Source organism: Mustela erminea, chromosome 12 (genome assembly GCF_009829155.1).
Source record: "Mustela erminea isolate mMusErm1 chromosome 12, mMusErm1.Pri, whole genome shotgun sequence".
NCBI classification, from domain to species: Eukaryota; Metazoa; Chordata; class Mammalia; order Carnivora; family Mustelidae; genus Mustela; species Mustela erminea.
In genome coordinates this window covers 932,134-951,077 of record NC_045625.1, presented here as the reverse complement: position 1 = coordinate 951,077, position 18,944 = coordinate 932,134, and the positions used below count along the sequence as shown (strand labels likewise).

General features: G+C 64.7%; 3 protein-coding genes across 3 annotated transcripts; 1 reads left to right on the top strand and 2 right to left on the bottom strand.

Annotated features, from left to right (window-relative positions):
- The first annotated feature begins 368 nt into the window (after nt 1-368).
- Nucleotides 369-8,769, top strand: MAMDC4 (MAM domain containing 4). The gene is made up of 29 exons (XM_032308431.1): nt 369-490; nt 1,161-1,357; nt 1,428-1,601; nt 1,682-1,807; nt 1,986-2,116; nt 2,201-2,285; nt 2,431-2,556; nt 2,670-2,804; nt 2,880-2,968; nt 3,049-3,222; nt 3,560-3,644; nt 3,718-3,897; nt 3,973-4,101; nt 4,236-4,367; nt 4,469-4,590; nt 4,671-4,782; nt 4,914-5,030; nt 5,165-5,299; nt 5,418-5,554; nt 5,626-5,845; nt 5,910-6,047; nt 6,135-6,253; nt 6,346-6,436; nt 6,562-6,708; nt 6,877-7,011; nt 7,099-7,226; nt 7,320-7,428; nt 8,165-8,343; nt 8,467-8,769. The coding sequence occupies exons 1-29, from the start codon at nt 369-371 to the stop codon at nt 8,506-8,508; spliced, it is 3,816 nt and encodes a 1,271-aa protein (XP_032164322.1). The 3' UTR covers nt 8,509-8,769.
- A 936-nt stretch (nt 8,770-9,705) lies between these two features.
- On the bottom strand, nt 9,706-13,555 carry EDF1 (endothelial differentiation related factor 1). The gene is made up of 5 exons (XM_032308180.1): nt 13,364-13,555; nt 11,822-11,873; nt 11,113-11,273; nt 10,685-10,778; nt 9,706-10,122 (listed from the first exon to the last, which is right to left on the bottom strand). The coding sequence occupies exons 1-5, from the start codon at nt 13,439-13,441 to the stop codon at nt 10,061-10,063; spliced, it is 447 nt and encodes a 148-aa protein (XP_032164071.1). The 5' UTR covers nt 13,442-13,555; the 3' UTR covers nt 9,706-10,060.
- A 142-nt stretch (nt 13,556-13,697) lies between these two features.
- LOC116570848 (oleosin-B6-like) lies at nt 13,698-14,919 on the bottom strand. The gene is made up of 3 exons (XM_032308430.1): nt 14,317-14,919; nt 13,822-14,073; nt 13,698-13,748 (listed from the first exon to the last, which is right to left on the bottom strand). The coding sequence occupies exons 1-3, from the start codon at nt 14,572-14,574 to the stop codon at nt 13,698-13,700; spliced, it is 561 nt and encodes a 186-aa protein (XP_032164321.1). The 5' UTR covers nt 14,575-14,919.
- Nucleotides 14,920-18,944: the final 4,025 nt, after the last annotated feature.

Genomic DNA, 18,944 nt, shown 5'->3' with positions numbered 1-18,944 from the left:
GGCTCCCTGTGAGCACAGGTGCCATCTCATGGCGCATGCCCTCTGTGAGCCCACGGGAGCCTCAGGGTTGCCGCTCCAGGCAGGTCTGTTGTGACCACACGTCACCGATGAGGAGACAAGCTCCGGAGGTCTCGCCGTGGTTGATGGCAGCCAGATGCCGGGGGCTGTGCCTGGCAGCGCCCAGCCACACTGCCTGGAACATTCATCGGATCAGTGACTGTCATTTATACGTCACTAAGCCATCTGGAAGCCGTGGACTGAGTTACGGAGGATGAAGCCCCTGGGTGCTTGGGGCCAGGGACACAGTTGGCACATGCTGGGCTCCCCCTCTGAGCTCCAGGAGACCTCAGAGCCTGACAGGGTCGGCGATGTGGCCGCAGCCAGAGCCACTGCAGCCCGTCCCACCCCTGCCGGGCCTACACCAGGCAGGCCTGGGCGGCGGTGGGCACAATGACTGTGGCCCGACCTTTGGTCTGAAGGAGCCAGGCAGGTGGGAGCCGACCTCGGCCAGGGGCCCCTTTCCTGGACCCTTTTACAGCCGGATGTTCATCCTCCCTCACACGGGGTGGGGCTCTCTGATGGGCAGCAGGTACAGAAGGGGCCCGGGCCCCACTGCAGGCGGCACAGTCCGTCCGTGGGGCCACGGGCAGATAACCGGGCAAAAGGGCCACAGGTTGCCCAGGGCGCACACCGTCTGTTCCCACTGGCCCGGCCATGCCTCTGCCCGGCTGCTTCCTGCCTGTCCTGGTCCTGCTTGTGGGTGAGTTGTTGGCTCCGGCTGCTAAAGCAGAGCCGGGCACAGGTGCTGGGCCTGCAGGGGAGGAGGGGTACTAGGCCCCGGGTGAAGCTGGTGGGAGAGTGCGCAGGCCAAGTCGTCGAGAAAGGGGCAAGAATTCTGCTTCCTCTGGCCGCAAGGTCCCAAGGCAAGACCCTAGTCCACCACTCTTAGACACACGGAGGCTGAGGAGAGGGCGGGGGCCCCTCCTGGCAACTGCTCCAGCCCCCTCCTCGGCCGCTGCCCCCCACTAGGGGCCCTTGGCCCTGTGCTCCCATCGCCCTACGCAGTCACCCTCTCCCAGGCCAGATGGACTCTGAAGGGCCTGACTGGGAGCCCCAGGTGGCCGGACCCGCCCTCTCCCCACCTGACCTCTTGGCCCGAGGCCCCAGAGCAGGCGAACAGCATCGCAGGTTTCCCTGGGACTGGGGGGCCACCCTGCCTCCAGCCACCCAGCTGTCTCTCTGTCGGCAGCTGGAGCCCTAGGCTGGACCGGGGTCCCCAGCAACTGCAGGGCCCCCCGCGAGGCCACATGCAACTTCGTGTGTGACTGCGCAGGCTGCTCCGACGAGACCCGCTGCGGTGAGCCAGGGCCAAGCAGGGGCGGGCGGGTGGGCGCGCGACAGGCAGCCACTGACCTCCCACTCTCCAGGTTACCACGGAGCCTCGCCCACCCTGGGCGCCCCCTTCGCCTGCGACTTCGAGCGGGACCCGTGCGGCTGGCAGGATGTCAGCACCTCAGGCTACAGCTGGCTCCGAGACAGGGCAGGAGCCTCCCTGGAGGTTCTGGGGCCTCGCTCGGACCACACCCTCGGCACGGACCTTGGTGAGGCCTGGCTGGGTCCCCAGGGCATCGCCTCCCCTCTTTCTTCCCAGCCCCGTGTCCTGACCTCTCTGCTGGGCCAGGCTGGTACATGGCTGTCGGCACCCATCGTGGCAAAGAGGCCTCCACAGCCGTCCTGCGCTCCCCTGTCCTGCATAACGCAGCCCCCACCTGCGAGCTGAGGCTCTGGTTCCACGCGGCCTCTGGAGGTGGGTGCCCGGGACCCTACTGCCGGGTGGGTGCCCTGAGGGGAGAGACCCAGAAAGGAATAGGGCTGCTGCAGAGCCTGGGAGGGCCCCAGTAGGAGGCACAGGCATCGGAGGGCTGGACCCAGGGAGCAGCCCTGGGGCCTGAGTTGCCCCGGGGACCCCCCATCCCCCATTCCAGATGTGGCTGAACTGCGGCTAGAGCTGACCCACAGGGCCGAGACCTTGACCCTGTGGCAGAGCTCCGGGCCCTGGGGCTCAGGCTGGCAGGAGTTGGTGGTGGCCACTGGCCGTATCCGGGATGACTTCCAGGTGAGCTGGGGAGGGTCTGGGTACTGGGGGCAGCAGGGAGGGTCTGAGCCTGGACTCAAGTCCTGAGGGCCCCACTCTTTTCAGGTGACCTTCTCTGCCACTCGAAATGTGACCCACAGGGGTACCGTGGCCTTGGACGATGTGGTCTTCAGGGGCTGTGGGCTGCCCAGTAAGGCCCCCCTGCCATGGGCCCACACTGGGGGGGGGGGCTCACTTGCTCACACCCAACTCGGTCGGTCTTGAGCCTCTCCCCCAGCTGCCCCGGCCCCCGCAATTGGGGGTCACGGTGAAGGGCTGCCCCTCGCCCATCTCAGCCCCCCAGGCACACTGCCCTCTGGGGCATCACCATTGTGGAAACATGGCCTGTGTGGAGTCCCACCAGTTATGCGACGGAGAGGACAACTGTGGGGACGGCTCAGACGAGAACACGCCCGTCTGCCGTGAGCTGGAGGGGCTGCTGCGGACCATCCAGAGAACATGGGGTGCTGGGGCGCGGGGGCGGGTCACGGAGAGGCCCTGCTGACAGTCTGAGCGCCCCGCCCCTGTCCTCCAGGCCACCACACCACCACCGACTTTGAGACGGGCCTGGGCCCGTGGAACCACTCGGAGGGCTGGGCCCGGAACCGCAGTGCCGGCGCCAGGCACCCAGCCTGGCCACGCCGGGACCACAGCCAGAACAGCGTGCAGGGTGAGGCCCGCCGGGGAGCGCCGGTCCTCACCTCGCAGAGCCCCGCCAGCCCTGCCCACACCTGTCTCTGCCCAGGCTCCTTCTTGGTCTCCACGGCCGAGCCCAGCGCGCCCGCCGTCCTCTCCAGCCCCGAGTTCCAAGCATCGGGGGCCCACAACTGCTCGGTGAGGCAGGGGACACAGGGTGGCTTGTCCGGGGGGCCTGGGCTGGCAGGTCTGCCTCAGCTTGCACGGCTTCTTCTCAGCTCACCTTCTATCACTACCTGCACGGGTCCGTGGATGGCTCCCTGCAACTCTTCCTGCAGACTCGGAGCCCAGGCTCCCCCCAGGTCCCCGTCCTGCTGCGCAGGCGCCATGGGGAGCTGGGGGCCGCCTGGGTCCGAGACCGGGTGGACATCCGGAGCCAGCACCCCTTCCGGGTGAGGCCAGAGAGAGCAGCGGCTGGAAGGGGAGGGTGGGCACGTGGGAGGTCCGGGGGGCCCCCAGAGCTTGAGCAGAGGAGCTCGGGGGGCGGGGTGCTGGCCCGGGTCCCTCCAGGCTGCCGCAGCAGAAGGCTGGTCCGCTTGTCAGTGAGGTCACCCTCCAGGGAAGGAGCCGTCACGATCACAGCCCCTCTCGCGGGGCTGTGGAAGGGCAGTGACCAGAGACGGTGTCCGGTGACATGGAAAGTAGAAGGCGGGGCGCGGGCTGGAGGGAGCAGCGCCGGGGACGGTAGAGGGTGCTGGGGTGCGCCCTGAGCCGCCTCCGTGCCCTCAGATACTGCTCACTGGGCACACCGGCCCAGGTGGCGTTGTGAGCCTGGATGACCTCATCCTGTCGGACCACTGCCAGCCAGTCCCAGGTGGGCCGTGAGCCTCTCCCTCCCCGGCAGGAGCGCCACTCCGGTCCGCCTGACCCCTGTTTTGCCTCCACAGACATGTCCAGCCCGCCCCCTGGGCTCTGGGCCCCGGCCCCTGGGCCCCAGCTGTCCAGCCTGCGGCCCCAGGACTTCTGCGAGCCGGGACATCTTTCGTGTGGGGACCTGTGTGTCCCCCCAGAGCAGCTCTGCGACTTCCGGCACCAGTGCGAGGGGGGCGAGGACGAGCAGGAATGCGGTGAGGGGCGGCCCGGCGCGGGAGGTGGGGCCCGCCTTCCTCCGCACCCTCCCGCTCAGCGGGCCGCTGTTCCAGGCACCACGGACTTCGAGCCCCCCGCGGCCGGGGGCTGGGCGGACGGCAGTGTGGGGCGGCTGCAGTGGGGGCGTCTCCAGGCCCAAGAGAGTGGAGGCCCGGGCGCAGACGGCGGCGGGGCTGCTGCCGGTGAGGCCCGAGGCCCCCTGCCCACGAACCCTGTCCCCACGGGGGTCCTTGCTCTGCCTCTTCCCACTAGGGACCGTGTCTGCGGTGGGGGTCCCTGGCAGGAACTGGCTCTGAGCAGCCTCGCTCTTCCTCAGGGCACTTCCTGTCCTTGCAGAGGGCCTGGGGACAGCTGACGCCAGAGGCGCGGGTCCTCACACCTCCCTTGGGCCCCTCGGGCCCCCGCTGCAAGCTCCGCATGGCTTACTATTTCCACGGTGACCCCCAAGGTACCACGCGGGGGCTGGCGAGAGCTCCCCAGTGCACCCTGCCGGGGGGGAGGGGGACGGGGGTGCGGGCCGGGTGGATCCACCAGGACCCCCTCGCCCAGGCTTCCTGGCACTGGTCGTGGTGGAGGGCGGCCGCCGGGAGCCCGTGTGGCAGGCCCCAAGCAGTAGCGGCGACTGGAAGGCGGACACGGTCCTTATCGGGGCGCGCCGCAGGCCTTTCCGGGTGAGGAGGACAGCCGGGGGGGCGGCGCTCACCAAGCCGGGCCTGATTTAACAGCCCCCTGCCTTGTGCTCCTGCCGCAGCTGGAGTTCGTCAGCCTGGTGGATTTGGACGGCCCTGGCCAGCAGGGTGCTGCAGTGGACGATGTGACCTTGGAGGACTGCAGCCCCGTGACGGCCACCGAGAAGGACTCAGGTCCCAGTCCCTCCCCAGGGGCCTCCCACCCAGACCACCCAGATGGACCCCTGGGAGCCCTCGCCCCTCAGGACACAGGAGGCGCCTGGTGGCGCTGGGCTGTGCTGACCCCCCCCCCCCGGTCCCCCCAGAGGTCTCCTGTAACTTTGAGCGGGACACTTGCGGCTGGCACTCCGGCCACCTCACAGACGCGCACTGGCGCAGAATCGAGAGCCGTGGGCCTGGGTACGACCACACCACAGGCCAAGGTAGGGTGGGGGCACCCAGGCCTGGGGAGCAGCTCTCAGAGTCGGGGAGCGGGTGGAGGGCAGTGCGCCCATCCTGGCCAAGCCCATCCCGGAAGCTGGCATCTTTGCGGCTCAGACCGGTGTCCCCATGGCAGGCTACTTCTTGCTCCTGGATCCCACGGACCCCCCGGCCCGGGGCCCCGGGGCCCACCTGCTCACCCAGCCCCAGGCCCCGGCAGCCACCCAGGAGTGCCTCTCCTTCTGGTACCACCTCCACGGGCCCCAGATCGGTGAGTGACCCTGGGGCTGGGCGAGGGCTCCCTGTTCTGCCTTCCAGAGCCCTGGAGGAGAGGCAGGAAGCCACCAGGAGCCGGGCTCTGGCCCTCTCCCACCCTCCCCTGCATCTAGGGACACTGCGCCTGGCAGTGAGGCGGGAAGGAGAGGCAGAAACCCTCCTGTGGTCGCGGAGCGGCACCCACGGCAACTGCTGGCACAAGGCCTGGGCCACCCTGCACCACCAGGCGGGCTCCGGCGCCAAGTACCAAGTGAGGCCCCACGCCTGGGGGGGCGGGGAGGCCAGGCAAGGCCCCCCGCCGCTGACACCCCTGGCCCCCAGCTACTGTTCCAGGGCCTCCGAGATGGCTACCACGGGACCATGGCGCTGGACGACGTGGCCGTGCGGCCTGGGCCCTGCTGGGCCTCCAGGCAGTGCTCCTTTGAGGACTCAGCCTGTGGCTTCTCCAGCAGCGGCCAAGGCCTCTGGACACGACAGACCAATGCCACGGGCCATGCCACCTGGGGCCCCCGCACCGACCACACCACAGAGACGGCTCAGGGTATGTGGCAGGGGTCGGGGGTGCCCGGGGGAGTCAGACGCAGGCTGACACTGGCACCCCCCAGGACACTACATGGTGGTGGACATGAGCCCACATGCCCTGCCCCGTGGCCACGTGGCCTCCCTGACCTCAGAGGAGCACCAGCCTCTGACCCAGCCCGCCTGCCTGACCTTCTGGTACCACCTGAGCCTCAGAAACCCCGGTGAGGAGCGGCGGGGGCTGCCCAGGAGCCCCCAAGGGGCTGTTCCTTGTGGCGGCTGCTGACTGGGCTGGCCGTGTGCTGGGGCAGGCACCTTGCAGGTCCACGTGGAGGAGGCCGGGAGGCAGCGGGTGCTCAGCCTCAGCGCCCACGGGGGCTTTGCCTGGCGCCTGGGAAGTGTGGACGTGCGGGCTGAGAGGGCCTGGAGGGTGAGTGTCGCGGCAGGGGTCTTCTCCCCTTCGAGGCGGTCCGGACCCCGGAGGCGACCCCCACCCCACCCCCCACCCCCCGTGCCATGCAGGTGGTATTTGAGGCGGTCGCCGCTGGTGTGGAGCGGTCCTACGTCGCACTAGACGACCTGCTGCTCCAGGACGGGCCCTGCCCCCGGCCAGGTGGGAGCACCTCCCCTGCCCAGCCCTCGCACGTGCTCCAGACCAACCCCAAGACGCCTGGCCCGGCCCTGGACCAGAGAGGGGAAACGGGGGCAGCCCTGCTGACCTGCCCAGGTCTCTCGCAGCTTCCTGTGACTTCGAGGCCGGCCTGTGTGGCTGGAGCCATCTGCCCTGGCCCAGCCTGGGAGGGTTTAGCTGGGACTGGAGCAGTGGGGCCACGCCTTCCCGGTACCCCCAGCCCCCCGTGGACCACACTCTGGGCACAGAAGCAGGTGGGTCTGAGATGCGGAAGGGGCCCCGGAGCCACATACAGTGCCAGAGGCACATGCCCCACCCCACCGTGGGCCAACGAGCCCAGCCGGTCTGGGCTCCCAACCCCGTCGGCGGGGTCCACTCCAACCCGTCAGCCAGCCTGGAGCCCTGCCCTCTCTCATTTCCAGGCCACTTTGTTCTCTTTGAAACCGGTGTGCTGGGCCCAGGGGGCCGGGCGGCCTGGCTGCGCAGCCAGCCTCTGCCTGCCACCGAGTCCTCCTGCCTCCGATTCTGGTACCACGTGGGTTTTCCGGAGCACTTCTGTGAGTGCGGCTGGGCCTCCAGCGCCTGGGTGGCAGGAAGAGCTGGGGCCAGGAGCAGCCCTGACCTGCCCTGACCCCCGCTTGCAGACAAGGGGGAGCTGAGGGTGATCCTGAGCAGCGCGCGGGGCCAGCTGGCCGTGTGGAGCGCCGGCGCACACCGGCGGCACCAGTGGCTGGAAGGCCACGTGGAGGTGGTCAGTGCCGAGGAGTTCCAGGTACGGCCTGGCGGCCCTTGAGCGGAGATCCCAGAGGCCTCCGACAGGGCCAGCCTCCTCTAGCCCACGCAACCCCTTCTCCCTCCCGGTCAGATTGTGTTTGAAGCCACACTAAGCGGCCAGCCGGCCCTGGGGCCCATCGCCCTGGACGACGTGGAGTATCTGGCCGGGCAGCCCTGCCAGCGGCTCACATCCAGCCAAGGTGAGCCCTGCCCAGGTCCGCCAGCTCTGCTCGTGCTTGGGGCCCCCGTCAGGCACAGCAGCTCATGTCCCACGTGGCTGCCAGTGGCAAGGCTTCCGGCCCAAGAGGCCAAGAAAGTCACCAAGATCGGCCCGCACCATTCCCCGCCCCCCCCCACTCCCTTTTTTAAAGATTTATTCACGTGCGGAGAGAGAAGGCTCCTGTGTGAGAGCGGGCGGGCAGGGGGAGGGGCGGAGGAGGGACTTTCAAGCTGACTCCCAGAGCAGGGAGGGCGAGCCGGGTGAGACCATGATCTGAGCTGAAGTAAGACTCCACACGTAACCAAGCCACGCAGGCTCCCATCTCCTCTCCTTCTGGGCTGGGCCACCCTGGTCCTTGGACCCTCGGGAGCCCAGCCAGGTCTGCGTCCCCTTCCTGGACCGGCACTGCATGCCCTCTCTCCCGCAGAGGGGGCGGGCGCTGCGCAGACCCTGCAGCAGGTGCCCCGTCCCGCCAGAGACCACCACCAGCCTGGTTGTGGAGCTCTTGCTGGCTGTCTCTTGGTGACAAAGAGGCGGGTCTAGCTTGGGGCCGTCTGAACAGAGCAGCTACCTGCCAGGTCCCTGGCCTCAGCCTGGAGCCCCCCCTCCAGCCTGCTGGGGCCTCAAGGACGGGCCATCTCACGTGTCCTCAGCTGTCGGGGCAGGGCTGATGGGCAGGGCTTGAGTCCCAGGGCTCACATGCCCACGGCCCACAGGGGACACAGCACTGGCCGCATCGGTGCCAACCGTCGTCGGCAGCGCCCTCCTCGTGCTCATCGTCCTGGTGCTGATTGGACTTGGGGGATGGCGCTGGTTGCAGAAAAAGAGAAGCTGCCCCTCCCGGGCCGAGACAGCAGCCGTGGCCCCGGGCTTCGACAACATTGTCTTCAATGCGGTAGGTACCCCTGGGTGAGGCCAGCGGGCAGGGGAGACTGCGGGGAAGTCCTCCTGGCCTGGCCTGGCGGGCTGGGGGTGCCCACATCCGCCACCACTCAGAGGCTCCCCTCCTTCCATCTAGGATCATGTCACCCTGCCGGCTTCGCTCACCGACCCCCAGTAGATGACCCAGAGACTGGCTCCCCAGACAAGCACCCACCGCCAACCGCAGTCCTGTCCAGGGAATAACACCTGCCTTTCCCCCCGGGATCCCTGGAGCCCCCAGGCTGTGACCCTGCACAGAGACTGCCACCCACATGCCTGGGGACGGTCCTCACCCCAACAATAAATGCCCTGGCCTGTGAGGGCAGCCCCCACTTACTGGCTGAGGTCCGTGCCTCCTGCCGGGTCAGCAGCAAAGAGGGCTCCCAGGGCTCCACAGCTGAAAGCATGTACTTGGGGGTGCCTCCCACGCATCTCAGGGACTCGGTGACCACACCAGACAGGACCCGGGGCCAGAGGCACAGAGACACACACAGTGCACCGTGATAAGCCTGTGCCCCAGGCCCGGCAGTCACCCCAACACTCAGGTGGCCCAGCCCAGCCCGTGGGATCCTGACCCAAGCCCCGTCCCTGCCTTGCTGGGTGTTTCCGCATCTGACTTAGGACAGGGAGAGACCCCAACAGTGCAGGTGACGGACCGAGGAGCAAACGCTTATCTGGGTATAAGGGGGCACAGAGTGGGTCTGGGTGCAGGGGGCGATGCTCTGCTGTGTCCACGATTCTAAATAAAGGTCCCACGTCCACTGTCCCACGGTAGAGGTCCTGTGTCATAAGGGCCCCCATGTCCACCATCCCATGGTCAAGTTGAAGTGGTCCCCAAAATGATGTGTCTCAAAGCACAGGTCACTTGGTGCCCTGTGATGCTGCTGAGGTCACTGGCAGGCCAAGCTGAGGTTCCTGCCGTCCTCACAGGCTCGGAGAAGGCAGGCCACCCCTGTCTCTGAGCTGTTAGAGCCCCTGGTGTGCCACATACCCTCGGAACAGAATCTCTCCAATCCAGGAAGGGTCCCCCTGGCCACCCACACAGCCAGGTGCTCTCCGCCTACCTGCAGGAAGGCCCCCCGCCTTGCCATCCCAGGCCACTGGGGAGCCCAAGCCAGGGGAGCACATGGGTCTGGTGCCCCGAGGCAACGCCCACAAAGCGTCCCAGCAAAGGGTGACAAGGAAACAGCGCTGCAGAGTGACCTTCACGGTCCTCAGGCACCACCCCCCACCCCCACCACGGCATGTCGCGAAACCCGTGTCCTCCTACGCTGTGGGCCAAAGCGGCGCGCTGAAGGCGTGGCCGACCGCACTAGACAGACCGACTCTCCACCAGCAGGAAGCGCGACAATCGTTTATTGGCTTCCCTGAAGGCCGGACCGGAGACAGCATCTGCTCTTCGGGCCGCCCCACCCCACAGCCCCCGCCAGCGTGAGGTGGTCCCACTCAGAGCCCCCCGGGGAGTCACCCCAAGACCGGGCAGACACTGGGGATGAGAAGGCAAGAAGATCAGGAGAAGCAATACTTCGCAAGGTTTTGTGTGACAGCAGGTATGGACAGAGGGAGTTCCTGGGCAGGGCCGGCGCCCCGCGTCCCGCTCGGCCGCGTGAAGAGACCCGCGCTGGCGCGGGTGGTCAGGGGAACCGGCCGGACGAGACCAGCCGGAACGCACTGATTTCGAGGCTTTGCGTTCATTTCGCCCTTGGCCCCTTCTCAATCGGCTTCCCGATGTCCTTCCCCCGGAGCTTGAGGCCTGAAAGAGCCATTGGCCCACTCACCGCCGCGGCGGCCACTCCAGGACCCGAGAGGCAGGACAGCACACGGCGCTCCCAGCCGTCCCCCCAAGGTGGCAGCAGCACCCACCCCACCCTGTGAGCCTCAGCCCCGTCCTCCACAGGAAGGAGCCGCGGAGAGAGCACGGAGGCCAAGGACTGCCCCCTCCGGTCCTGGCTGGGCCCAGCCCACAGTCCGGGCACCGGCTAACCTTCCAGGGTAGAGGGCAGCTGGGCCCTCCCAGAACTAGGGCTCCAGTGCTCTGGGAGCTCCATGTGCTCGGTGCCACACCGACACCACGGCGCGGCCACTGAGCCTTCTATCCACAGGCCAGAGGGCGCTGGCCAGCAACAAAGCAAGGGCACAGAGGAAACATGAAAGCCAGGGTTGGAGGAGGGACGACACTCAGACAACACACTCGGGAGTTTCTTAAGGGTCTGGAGAATTCCGCAGCCTCGGGGGCCTTCCTGTGCTCGGTAGCTGCCCTGTACCTGGTCAGGCAGCAGCAGTGGGGACCCGATAGAGGACCAAAGGACACTCACCGATAGCTCTCTCAATTTTGCCCAGAACCTGGTTATTAGGAATGGCCCGTCCACTCTCGTAGTCTGCGATGACCTGCGGCTTTTCGTTGATTTTCTAAAGAGACGGATTTTGCCCATGACAACTCCAACGATGGCAGGTCACAAAATGAGCACACGGCCAAGGGAGTCGCCACGAGCACCACCTTCCGTGGCAACACATGGCCAAGGGCCTTCCTAGGTGCCTGCCCTCAGAGGCCCCGGGGTCTGCACACGATGGAAGCCATGCCACATTCAGGAGAAAATGACAGCTCGGCTGAATCAGCTTCCCCAAGGGCTCCCAGGGCCAAGCGCCACTAAAAGCCGCCCCCAGCCGTGCGGCGGTGCGTTCGGACCACCGACCTCCCACCCGCCCAGCCGCAGCCTGGGAGGAAGGGCCCTAAGGTGCTCACCGTCGCCAGGTCCTTCTGCGTCAGCCCCTTGCTCTGCCGGCCCTGCTGGATCACCTTGCCCACCTCCAGGGTCACGCGGTCGTGGTGCAGCTCCTCAGTCTCCCGGTCGAGCTTGGCTGTGTTCTTGGTGATCGAGTGCTGTCTGTTCTGGCCGGCGGCCCCTGCACCAGCACGAGGCGAAAGCACAGCACAAGGTTTAGCAACGAACCCCCAACAAAGCCATTTCAGAACAGGAAGCGGGGGCGCCTGGGTGGCTCAGTGGGTTAAGCCGCTGCCTTCGGCTCAGGTCATGATCTCAGGATCCTGGGATTGAGTCCCGCATCAGGCTCTCTGCTCGGCAGGGAGCCTGCTTCCCTCTCTCTCTGCCTGCCTCTCTGCCTACTTGTGAACTCTGTCTGTCAAATAAATAAATAAAATCTTTAAAAAAAAAAAAGAACAGGAAGCGGACTCACAGGCGGCCTGTGCCACAGTGACCCGGGAAGCCAGACACCGGAACACAGGGAACCCCACGGGCTGAAGAGCACGGGGCGCAGAACCTCGTGTGAGTTCTCACCTGACTACGCCCAGCACCGCCGCTCTGCTAAGACCCCAGCCCACCTCCAGCCCCCCGCAGCCGTCCCGACACCCCGGGGGCACGGCGGGTATGCCGATGCCTGGTGCAGAGAGCGCCCGACGGCACCCGCGTCTGGTGAGGAAGCACACTACTCACATTTCTTGGACGTCTCCACATCCTCTCCACGTCTCTGAGCCGCCAAGATGGCCTAAAAACGCGAACACAGTTTCTGGTCAAAATCCGATCTGCAGACACCAGCGCCGGCTGCTGTGGGCCGGTCAGTACGCTGTGCACGTCCGGGGCCTGTGCAGCCCAGGCAGCCTGGCTCGCAGCTCGTGTCCTGAAGCTCTGTCCAAGCCAGACGAGCAAGGCCGAGTCGACGGCCCGAGCTCTGCACACAAGACCCTCCGCCCTCCGGTACCGCGAGCTGACGACGGGTCTTCCGCAGAAGCAGCAAGGGACAAGGGACGCCCGGAGCTGGCCGGCGTCAGACTCGGCCACTCCGACTCCTAACACGAGAGCCACGGCCCACGCCCCCAAACGTCGCCAGCAAGACCAACACCCTGTGACCTCCACCCGCCAAATGTTAGGAAGAGGTACTTCCCGACTGGAACGCCTCACAGAGGCCACGGGGCCGAGACAGCGGTGGCACGTTCAGAGACGCTTCCAACACGTGTCCACGTGACTCCTAGCTCGTACTGCTTAGCTTCCTCGGGGAAAAAGGACAGTGGGTTTGGTTCTGACCCCGCAAGCGAGCAACTCAGGGCAGGTCAGGGAATGCCAGTTCCTGGGGCTGCAGCTAATCCTGACCCAGATCCGGCCGGCGGGTGTAGGCCCAAGACCCCCGAGGATAGAAACTTAGCAGGGGGGCACTGACCAGCGTCTCCACACTTGCATCGGACTCACACGTGAACTGTGGGTAGATAAGCCAAGCTACGAACCTTCTCTCCCTCCAGAGCCTGTCACCTTCGCTCCAGTGACCCAGAAGCAGAGTCCACCTGTGCCCTGGGTCTCTAGGCCACCTCGGTGCAGGGACAGGGGCTGCCCGCATCCCAAAACAGGCCTCAGTGCGGCTCCACAGCCAGCCTTGGGCGGGCCAAGCACTGGCAGAGGAGACCCTGAGTGCACCGAGGCGGCCTGCCCCCTATCTGCACCCCAGTCCCTCGGGGGTACTCCCCCTCCCCGGGGCCCCTGCTCACCCCATCCCCGCTGTCACTGGCCACAAGCCCACCCGGGCCGCATTCAGAGCCTCCACGACCTGGGGCCTTACCTGGGCCTCCCCACCGCGCACGCGTCACTGGCCCCAAACACTGCTGGACCCTTCCACAGCCCTCCCGGCCCAGCGGTCCACGCCCCCACCCCCGTCCTCCCGCGTCCTCCCACCACCCCTCCGGCCCTCCCACGCTCTGCGCCCAGGCCCTCCTTCTCCCTGGCCCCTGGCCCTGGCCCCCACCCGACCTCCGTCGCACACCGTCTCCGCCCGGCCATCTTCCCTGCCCCGGTCTCCGGCCTCCCATCCCGGGCGCCACGCCCTCGCCCCCCGCCCTGGCTGGCCCAGCGTCGTCCTGGCCCACGCAGCCCCGGTGCCCAGCCTCGTCCCCGCCCCGCCCCCCGCCCGCGCCCGCGCCCGCGCCCCCGGCCCCGCCCCGCGTCCTCCGCCCGGCCGCCCTGAGTCCCGAGGCCCGCCCGGCGCCGCACCTGCTTGGACTTGGCCTGGGCGGCCGTGGGGCCCTTCTTGCGCAGCACCGTCACCGTGTCCCAGTCGCTCTCGGCCATGGCGGGCGGGCGGGTCCGGCGGTCCGTCCGGCGGCTCCGCGGCAGCTGCTGGAGACCCGGCGACGCGACGTCCCCTCGTCGCTCGGCCGCTTCCGGCGCCGGCCGTCGGCCCGCCCCCGCCTCCCCATTGGCCGGCGGCCCGGGGGGGCGGGCACTTCCCGCGGCTCCCGCCCAATCCTCGCCCGGCTCGTCCCCGCGGGCGGCGGGCGGCGGGCTGCGCGCGACGTGGGGCGGGAGACGTCGGGGCCGTGCGCTGTCAGGGCGCGGAGGGGCGGGCGGCGGGGGAGCCCCGCAGCGGAGCGGGGGCCTCGGAGGGGGGCGGGGCGCCGAGGGGAGGGGGGCGCGGGTAGGGGAAGGGGGGAGGGGGAGGGGTGCGGTGCGGCCGCGCAGGGGAGAGGGTGCGGTGGGAGGGGCCGGTGCTTGGGGGCGCGCCCGGAGGACGGGACCCCCGGAGCCGCGGCCGCTGCAGAGGGGGCTGCGGGGGAGCTGCCGTGGTCTCGGACGCAGCGTGCGTGCTCTGTGCGGCCGCCCCGCGTGCGCCCTGCGGTCGGGTCCGTGCCGTCGGGTCCGTGCCGTCGGGTCCGTGCCGCAGCGGGGCCGGGGCGGGCCTCGAGCCTGTGCACTTGGAACCGCTAAAAACACACGTAAAACCGTAAAAATAAGGTTACAAAAGGTTACAAAAGTCAGTATTCTTCCGTAGCGTGTGTCGCTCGTGTGACCTTCGAAACGCGCCTCCCTTTCCCTACAGTAGTGGACAGCCCTTCGCGGTAACGGATGGACAGAAGGTCTGACACGCACCACAGGCATCACAGAATTTGAGAAAAAATAACATTCGTGTGAATTAACAAGTGCGACTCCTTCACGCTTTTGCTTACGTTTTCGGGTGTATTTTCCTTGGACGCCGGGTCATGGCTTTCCAGAACTGTTCCTGTGAAAAACCGGGACTGCTCAGACACTTCCCCAGGGCGCTTGGTAGGATCTGGATCCGATGCTGGTCCTGGTGTTGGTTTGGGTGACACCTGGGGCTCCGCACAGACGCGCCTCCAGGAAGTCTGATGAGTGCAGTCCCCACCCAGACAGAAGAAAGGCGAACCGTGTATTAGGTCGTCCCTACTGGTCACGGGGCCACTCATCCGCGGAGACGGCTTCTGGTTTACCCTGCTGTTGAGGAGAACCAAGTCCTCCACTCGCGATTCGCAGACTGATTTCTGGTTCACACCACAAATCTTGTGTCTTCCTCACGTCCACGGGCTTATGCTGTGCAGGGGGTAATTGGCAGCCACAGAAGACTACCCACCCCAGGAAAGGCAGGCAAGACTGAGCATCATAAAACATCCCCAAAACCCCAGCTAAGCACATCCCCACTCAAGGTTGCCCTAGTGGAGTCCCAAAAGCACTTGTGATCGGCCAGAAAGAGAGACGAAGGAACAACCCGTGTGAAAAGAGGCTGCGTCTTAGCTAACAGTGTTTAAATAAGTCCAGGATGGGGCACCTGGGTGGCTCAGTGGGTTAAAGCCTCTGCCTTCGGCTCAGGTCATGATCTCAGGGTCCTGGGATTGAGCCCTGCATCGGGCTCTCTGCTCGGCGGGGAGTCTGCTTCCTCCTCTCTCTCTCTGCCTGCCTCTCTGCCTACTTGTGATCTCTGTCAAATAAATAAATAAAATATTAAATAAATAAATAAATAAGTCCAGGAGCTTCACCGGCATTTGGCCGTGTGACCCCTGCTGAGCTCTCAGCAGGAGACGGTGCATCAGCTCCCTAGTGTTGCAACCCTGGTTGGCTCAGACCCAGAGAACAGTTACCTAGACCTCCGTGTCCTCTGTCTGTGCGGGGGTCTGCCATCTAGCCTTTGGTCAGGATGCCAGGCCTGAGGCTGCGAAGACTTCCAGTGCCTCTGTCCTTGTGGCACTCTCTCTGACCAGGACACGGGTGATGCAGGTGTCTGTACCCCACCCCCGACACCTATGCTTACCTGTGCACACCCTCCCCTGGCTCTGGGTGCTTCCCATTTCCTCAGCGTCCCGGGACGAGTAGCCTCAGGCTTGCAGCCGCAGCAGTTGTCAGGAGAACCAGCTCGAGCAGCTTCCATATTCCCTCCAGGGGTGCCTCGCCAGTCACGTGAGTGACCCTTCTGCCCGCGTCGTTTGCAGTAAGCAGTCTACCGCTGTTACCCATTCACCTTCATACATGGAGACGAGCAAACAATTCTGATGCCTTCCGGAAGGCAAAAAACGGAGCCGTTTCTGTATTTCTAACATAAAGTTTAAATATTGTATCCCTAATGAAAAACGAACACTGTTACCAACTAAAAACTGTCTATTAAAATGTCATGAATGTGAGAGTCTGCATACCCCAAGAAGGAAGGGTTATTCACACATCTCAGGACTATTCACGGTTAGGGCGGCAGACAGACGCTAAGGTGTTTCTGTGATTCCCCGTCCTGGCAGTCCAGCCTTTGTGCGAGCCCCGCCCCCTCTAAAATATCTTTTTTTACTGTAGTCAAATACACTTAACATGAAATTACCATCGTCACCATTTTGAGCATACAGCTTAGTATTAGATGTACTTGTGCTGTTGGGAAACCGTCCCTATCCGTCAATGCCATGACTTCGTTTCGTAGAATGGAAACTCTGTCCCCCTTTGCTAACTTCTTATCCCGCATGCCCCCCCACCCCACCCCCCACAAGCCCTCGGCAACCACCATTCTATGATTCTGCGATTTCAGCTCTTCTAGGGACCTCCAGCAAGTGGAATCCTACAGTATTTGCCCTGTTGTGACTGGCTCTCTTAGCAGTGTCCTCAAGGCTTACGGGTCTTACAGCAGGTGTCAGACCCTCCTTCCTTTCTGTGGGGGACACTATTCCATGGCCTGTACAGTCCTCGTTCTGTCCATCTGTCCACCCACGGGCACCGGCTGCTTCCCCCATTAGCTCTTATGAATAGAGGTAGAATTTCATGATGTGGTTTTCTACCCCAATCATTTGCTCAGCACTTTGGGCCTTCTGAGTTTAGAAAATAATGCTCTTTGGTTTGGGGATATTTTCTTGTGTTATTATTTTTTTTTTTTTTAGATTTTATTTATTCATTTGACAGAGATCACAAGTAGGCAGAGAGGCAGGCAGAGAGAGAGGAAGCAGGCTCCCTGAGCAGAGAGCCCGATGCGGGGCTTGATCCTAGGACCCTGGGATCATGACCCAAGCCGAAGGCAGCAGCTTAACCCACTGAGTCACCCAGGTGCCCTCTTTTTTTTTTTTTAAATAACATCTTCTCTCTTGTCAGCTTCCACTCCCAGGAACCCCTAAGATGTTAGAGTCCATTACTGAGACCCTAATGTTCTTGTTTCTATTTTTAAATTCCCTTTCAGGGACACCCAGGTGGCTCAGTCGGTGAAGCATCTGCCTTTAGCTCAGGTCATGATCCAGGGGTCCTGAGATCGAACCCCTGCTCAGCGGGGAGCCTTCTCTCTCTCTCCCTCTGCCCCTCCCCCGCTTGTGCTCTCTACTGCTCGCTCTATCTCTAATAAACAAATAAAATCTTTAAAAAATAAGAATTAAAAAAACAAAAGAGGGCGCCCGGGTGGCTCAGTGGGTTAAGCCTCTGCCTTCGGCTCAGGTCATGATCTCAGGGTCCTGGGATCGAGCTCCTCCGCATTGGGCTCTCTGCTCAGCGGGGAGCCTGCTTCCCCACCCCCACCCCCCCGCCTGCCTCTGCCTGCTTGTGATCTGTCAAATAAATAAATAAAATCTTTAAAAAAGAGAGAGAGAGAGAGACCCCATCCATGCGGTGACAGCGTCTGAGTGACCTTCCAGCTGCGGCGATGTCTGAAAGCCAGGAGGACGGGCTGTGTTTACGGAGACACGGGCCGAAGCACAATTTCTAGAACGCGGTGGAAGCTGCACCTCTGGGACCCCTGCCAAGCGTATCTTTCATAAGGTCATCCCTAATCCGTGGCTTTGCGTGTAATTACCAGAATGCAGTTTAGTAAAAAGTGTCCTTTGACCAACAATGGGCAGAAATAGATGGCACATGTGGCTGGCCGTGCACTGAACGTGACAAGGAGAAAAGGATCGATCACGACAAAACCGTTGTCAAATTTGCAGACGTCGAGCCTCAGAAACAGAGACTGGGCCCTAACACTCACTACTGTGGAAAAACTTACGTGTTGGTATAAGTATTCCCTTGTTTTTGAGAAAATACAACAAAGTAAAGAAAGTTTTAATCCATCATTTTTTCCTTGTTTATACTTTGTTGACTGCACCGCTTTCTTTTTCGCTGACACAGTTGTGTACGTGAAGTTCAGACAAAGCACATTTTTCCTGCTTCGTCTTCCGGCCACTGTCCTCCCTGAACACGCCCGGTGGTGTGGAGGGGGCGCCGAGAAGGACCCGTCCATCCAGCCGTCAGTGAGGACTGGGAAGGCCCGTGTGCGGGAGAAGGCAGGGCTGTGACCCCGGGAGGGAGCACGGGCCACGGGACGGGGCACCGGGGAGCGACTCGCTTCAGCCCCAGTCAGGCTCCGCAGAGATCCGGAGATGGGGCGGCGGGGCATCGGGGAGGATCCCCGGGAGAGAAGGGAGGCCCGCGGAGCGGGGGTGCACATGGGTGTGGCCCGGGTCCGGGAAGCAAGGAGGGCCGGCGGACAGGCGGCAGGGCCGGCGGCGGGGGTGCCAGCCGGGCCCAAGCAGGCTGAGTCCGGGACCGGGTTCTTGCCCCAGGGCGGAGGCAGCGGCGGGGGCCCAGGCGAGCCCGCGTGGCAGGGCGGACAGAGGCCCCGAGGGCCACTTGGCGCCTCCAGACACCGGGCTGGGGGCCTTGGCCAAGCGACCGCCTTGGCGGGTCCGGGTGTGAGAGCAGCGGCGCACGCACGGCTGGCAGGTGTGAAGCGAGGCGGCGCCCGCAAAGGCCCCGCGGAGAGCAGGTGCGCGGGGCTCCGGGTCGGCAGTTCCGGCGGAGGCCGGCAGGCGGCGAGCGCACACCGGCGGCGGCGCCCGTGTGGGCGGGGCGAGGAGGGCGAGGACCCGGGCTGGGCGGTTTGGCGCCGCCGGTGGCCCCTGGGACCTGCGCTCCGTCCAGCCGTTACCGACCATGCCTTCATCTAGCCAACAAGAACAAGCCAGGAACTGAGCCCCGAATGAGGCCAAAGGGACCACCGACCTCCAGGGACCCACATCTGGGGGAGGAGAGAAACTCGGCACAGACTGTAGTCACATGGGGCATGGGGAGGGGAACCCTCTTAACACAAGGCTGCCGGGGGAGAGACTCATCTTTATCTGGAGACCTGAGGACCTCCAGAAGCCCCAGGCAGATGGCAAGTACCTGGGAGAGGCAGGGAGCTGGTCCACGGCAGGGTCTGGCTGGTGCAAAGGCCCCGGGGCCAGGTCTGCCTGGTGGGCAGAGGCTAGGGATGGCCTGGGCATTTTTCTTTAGGTATCCTACACCCAACATGGGTCTCAAACGCACAACTCCAAGCTCAAGAGTCACATGCTCCACTGACTGAGCCACC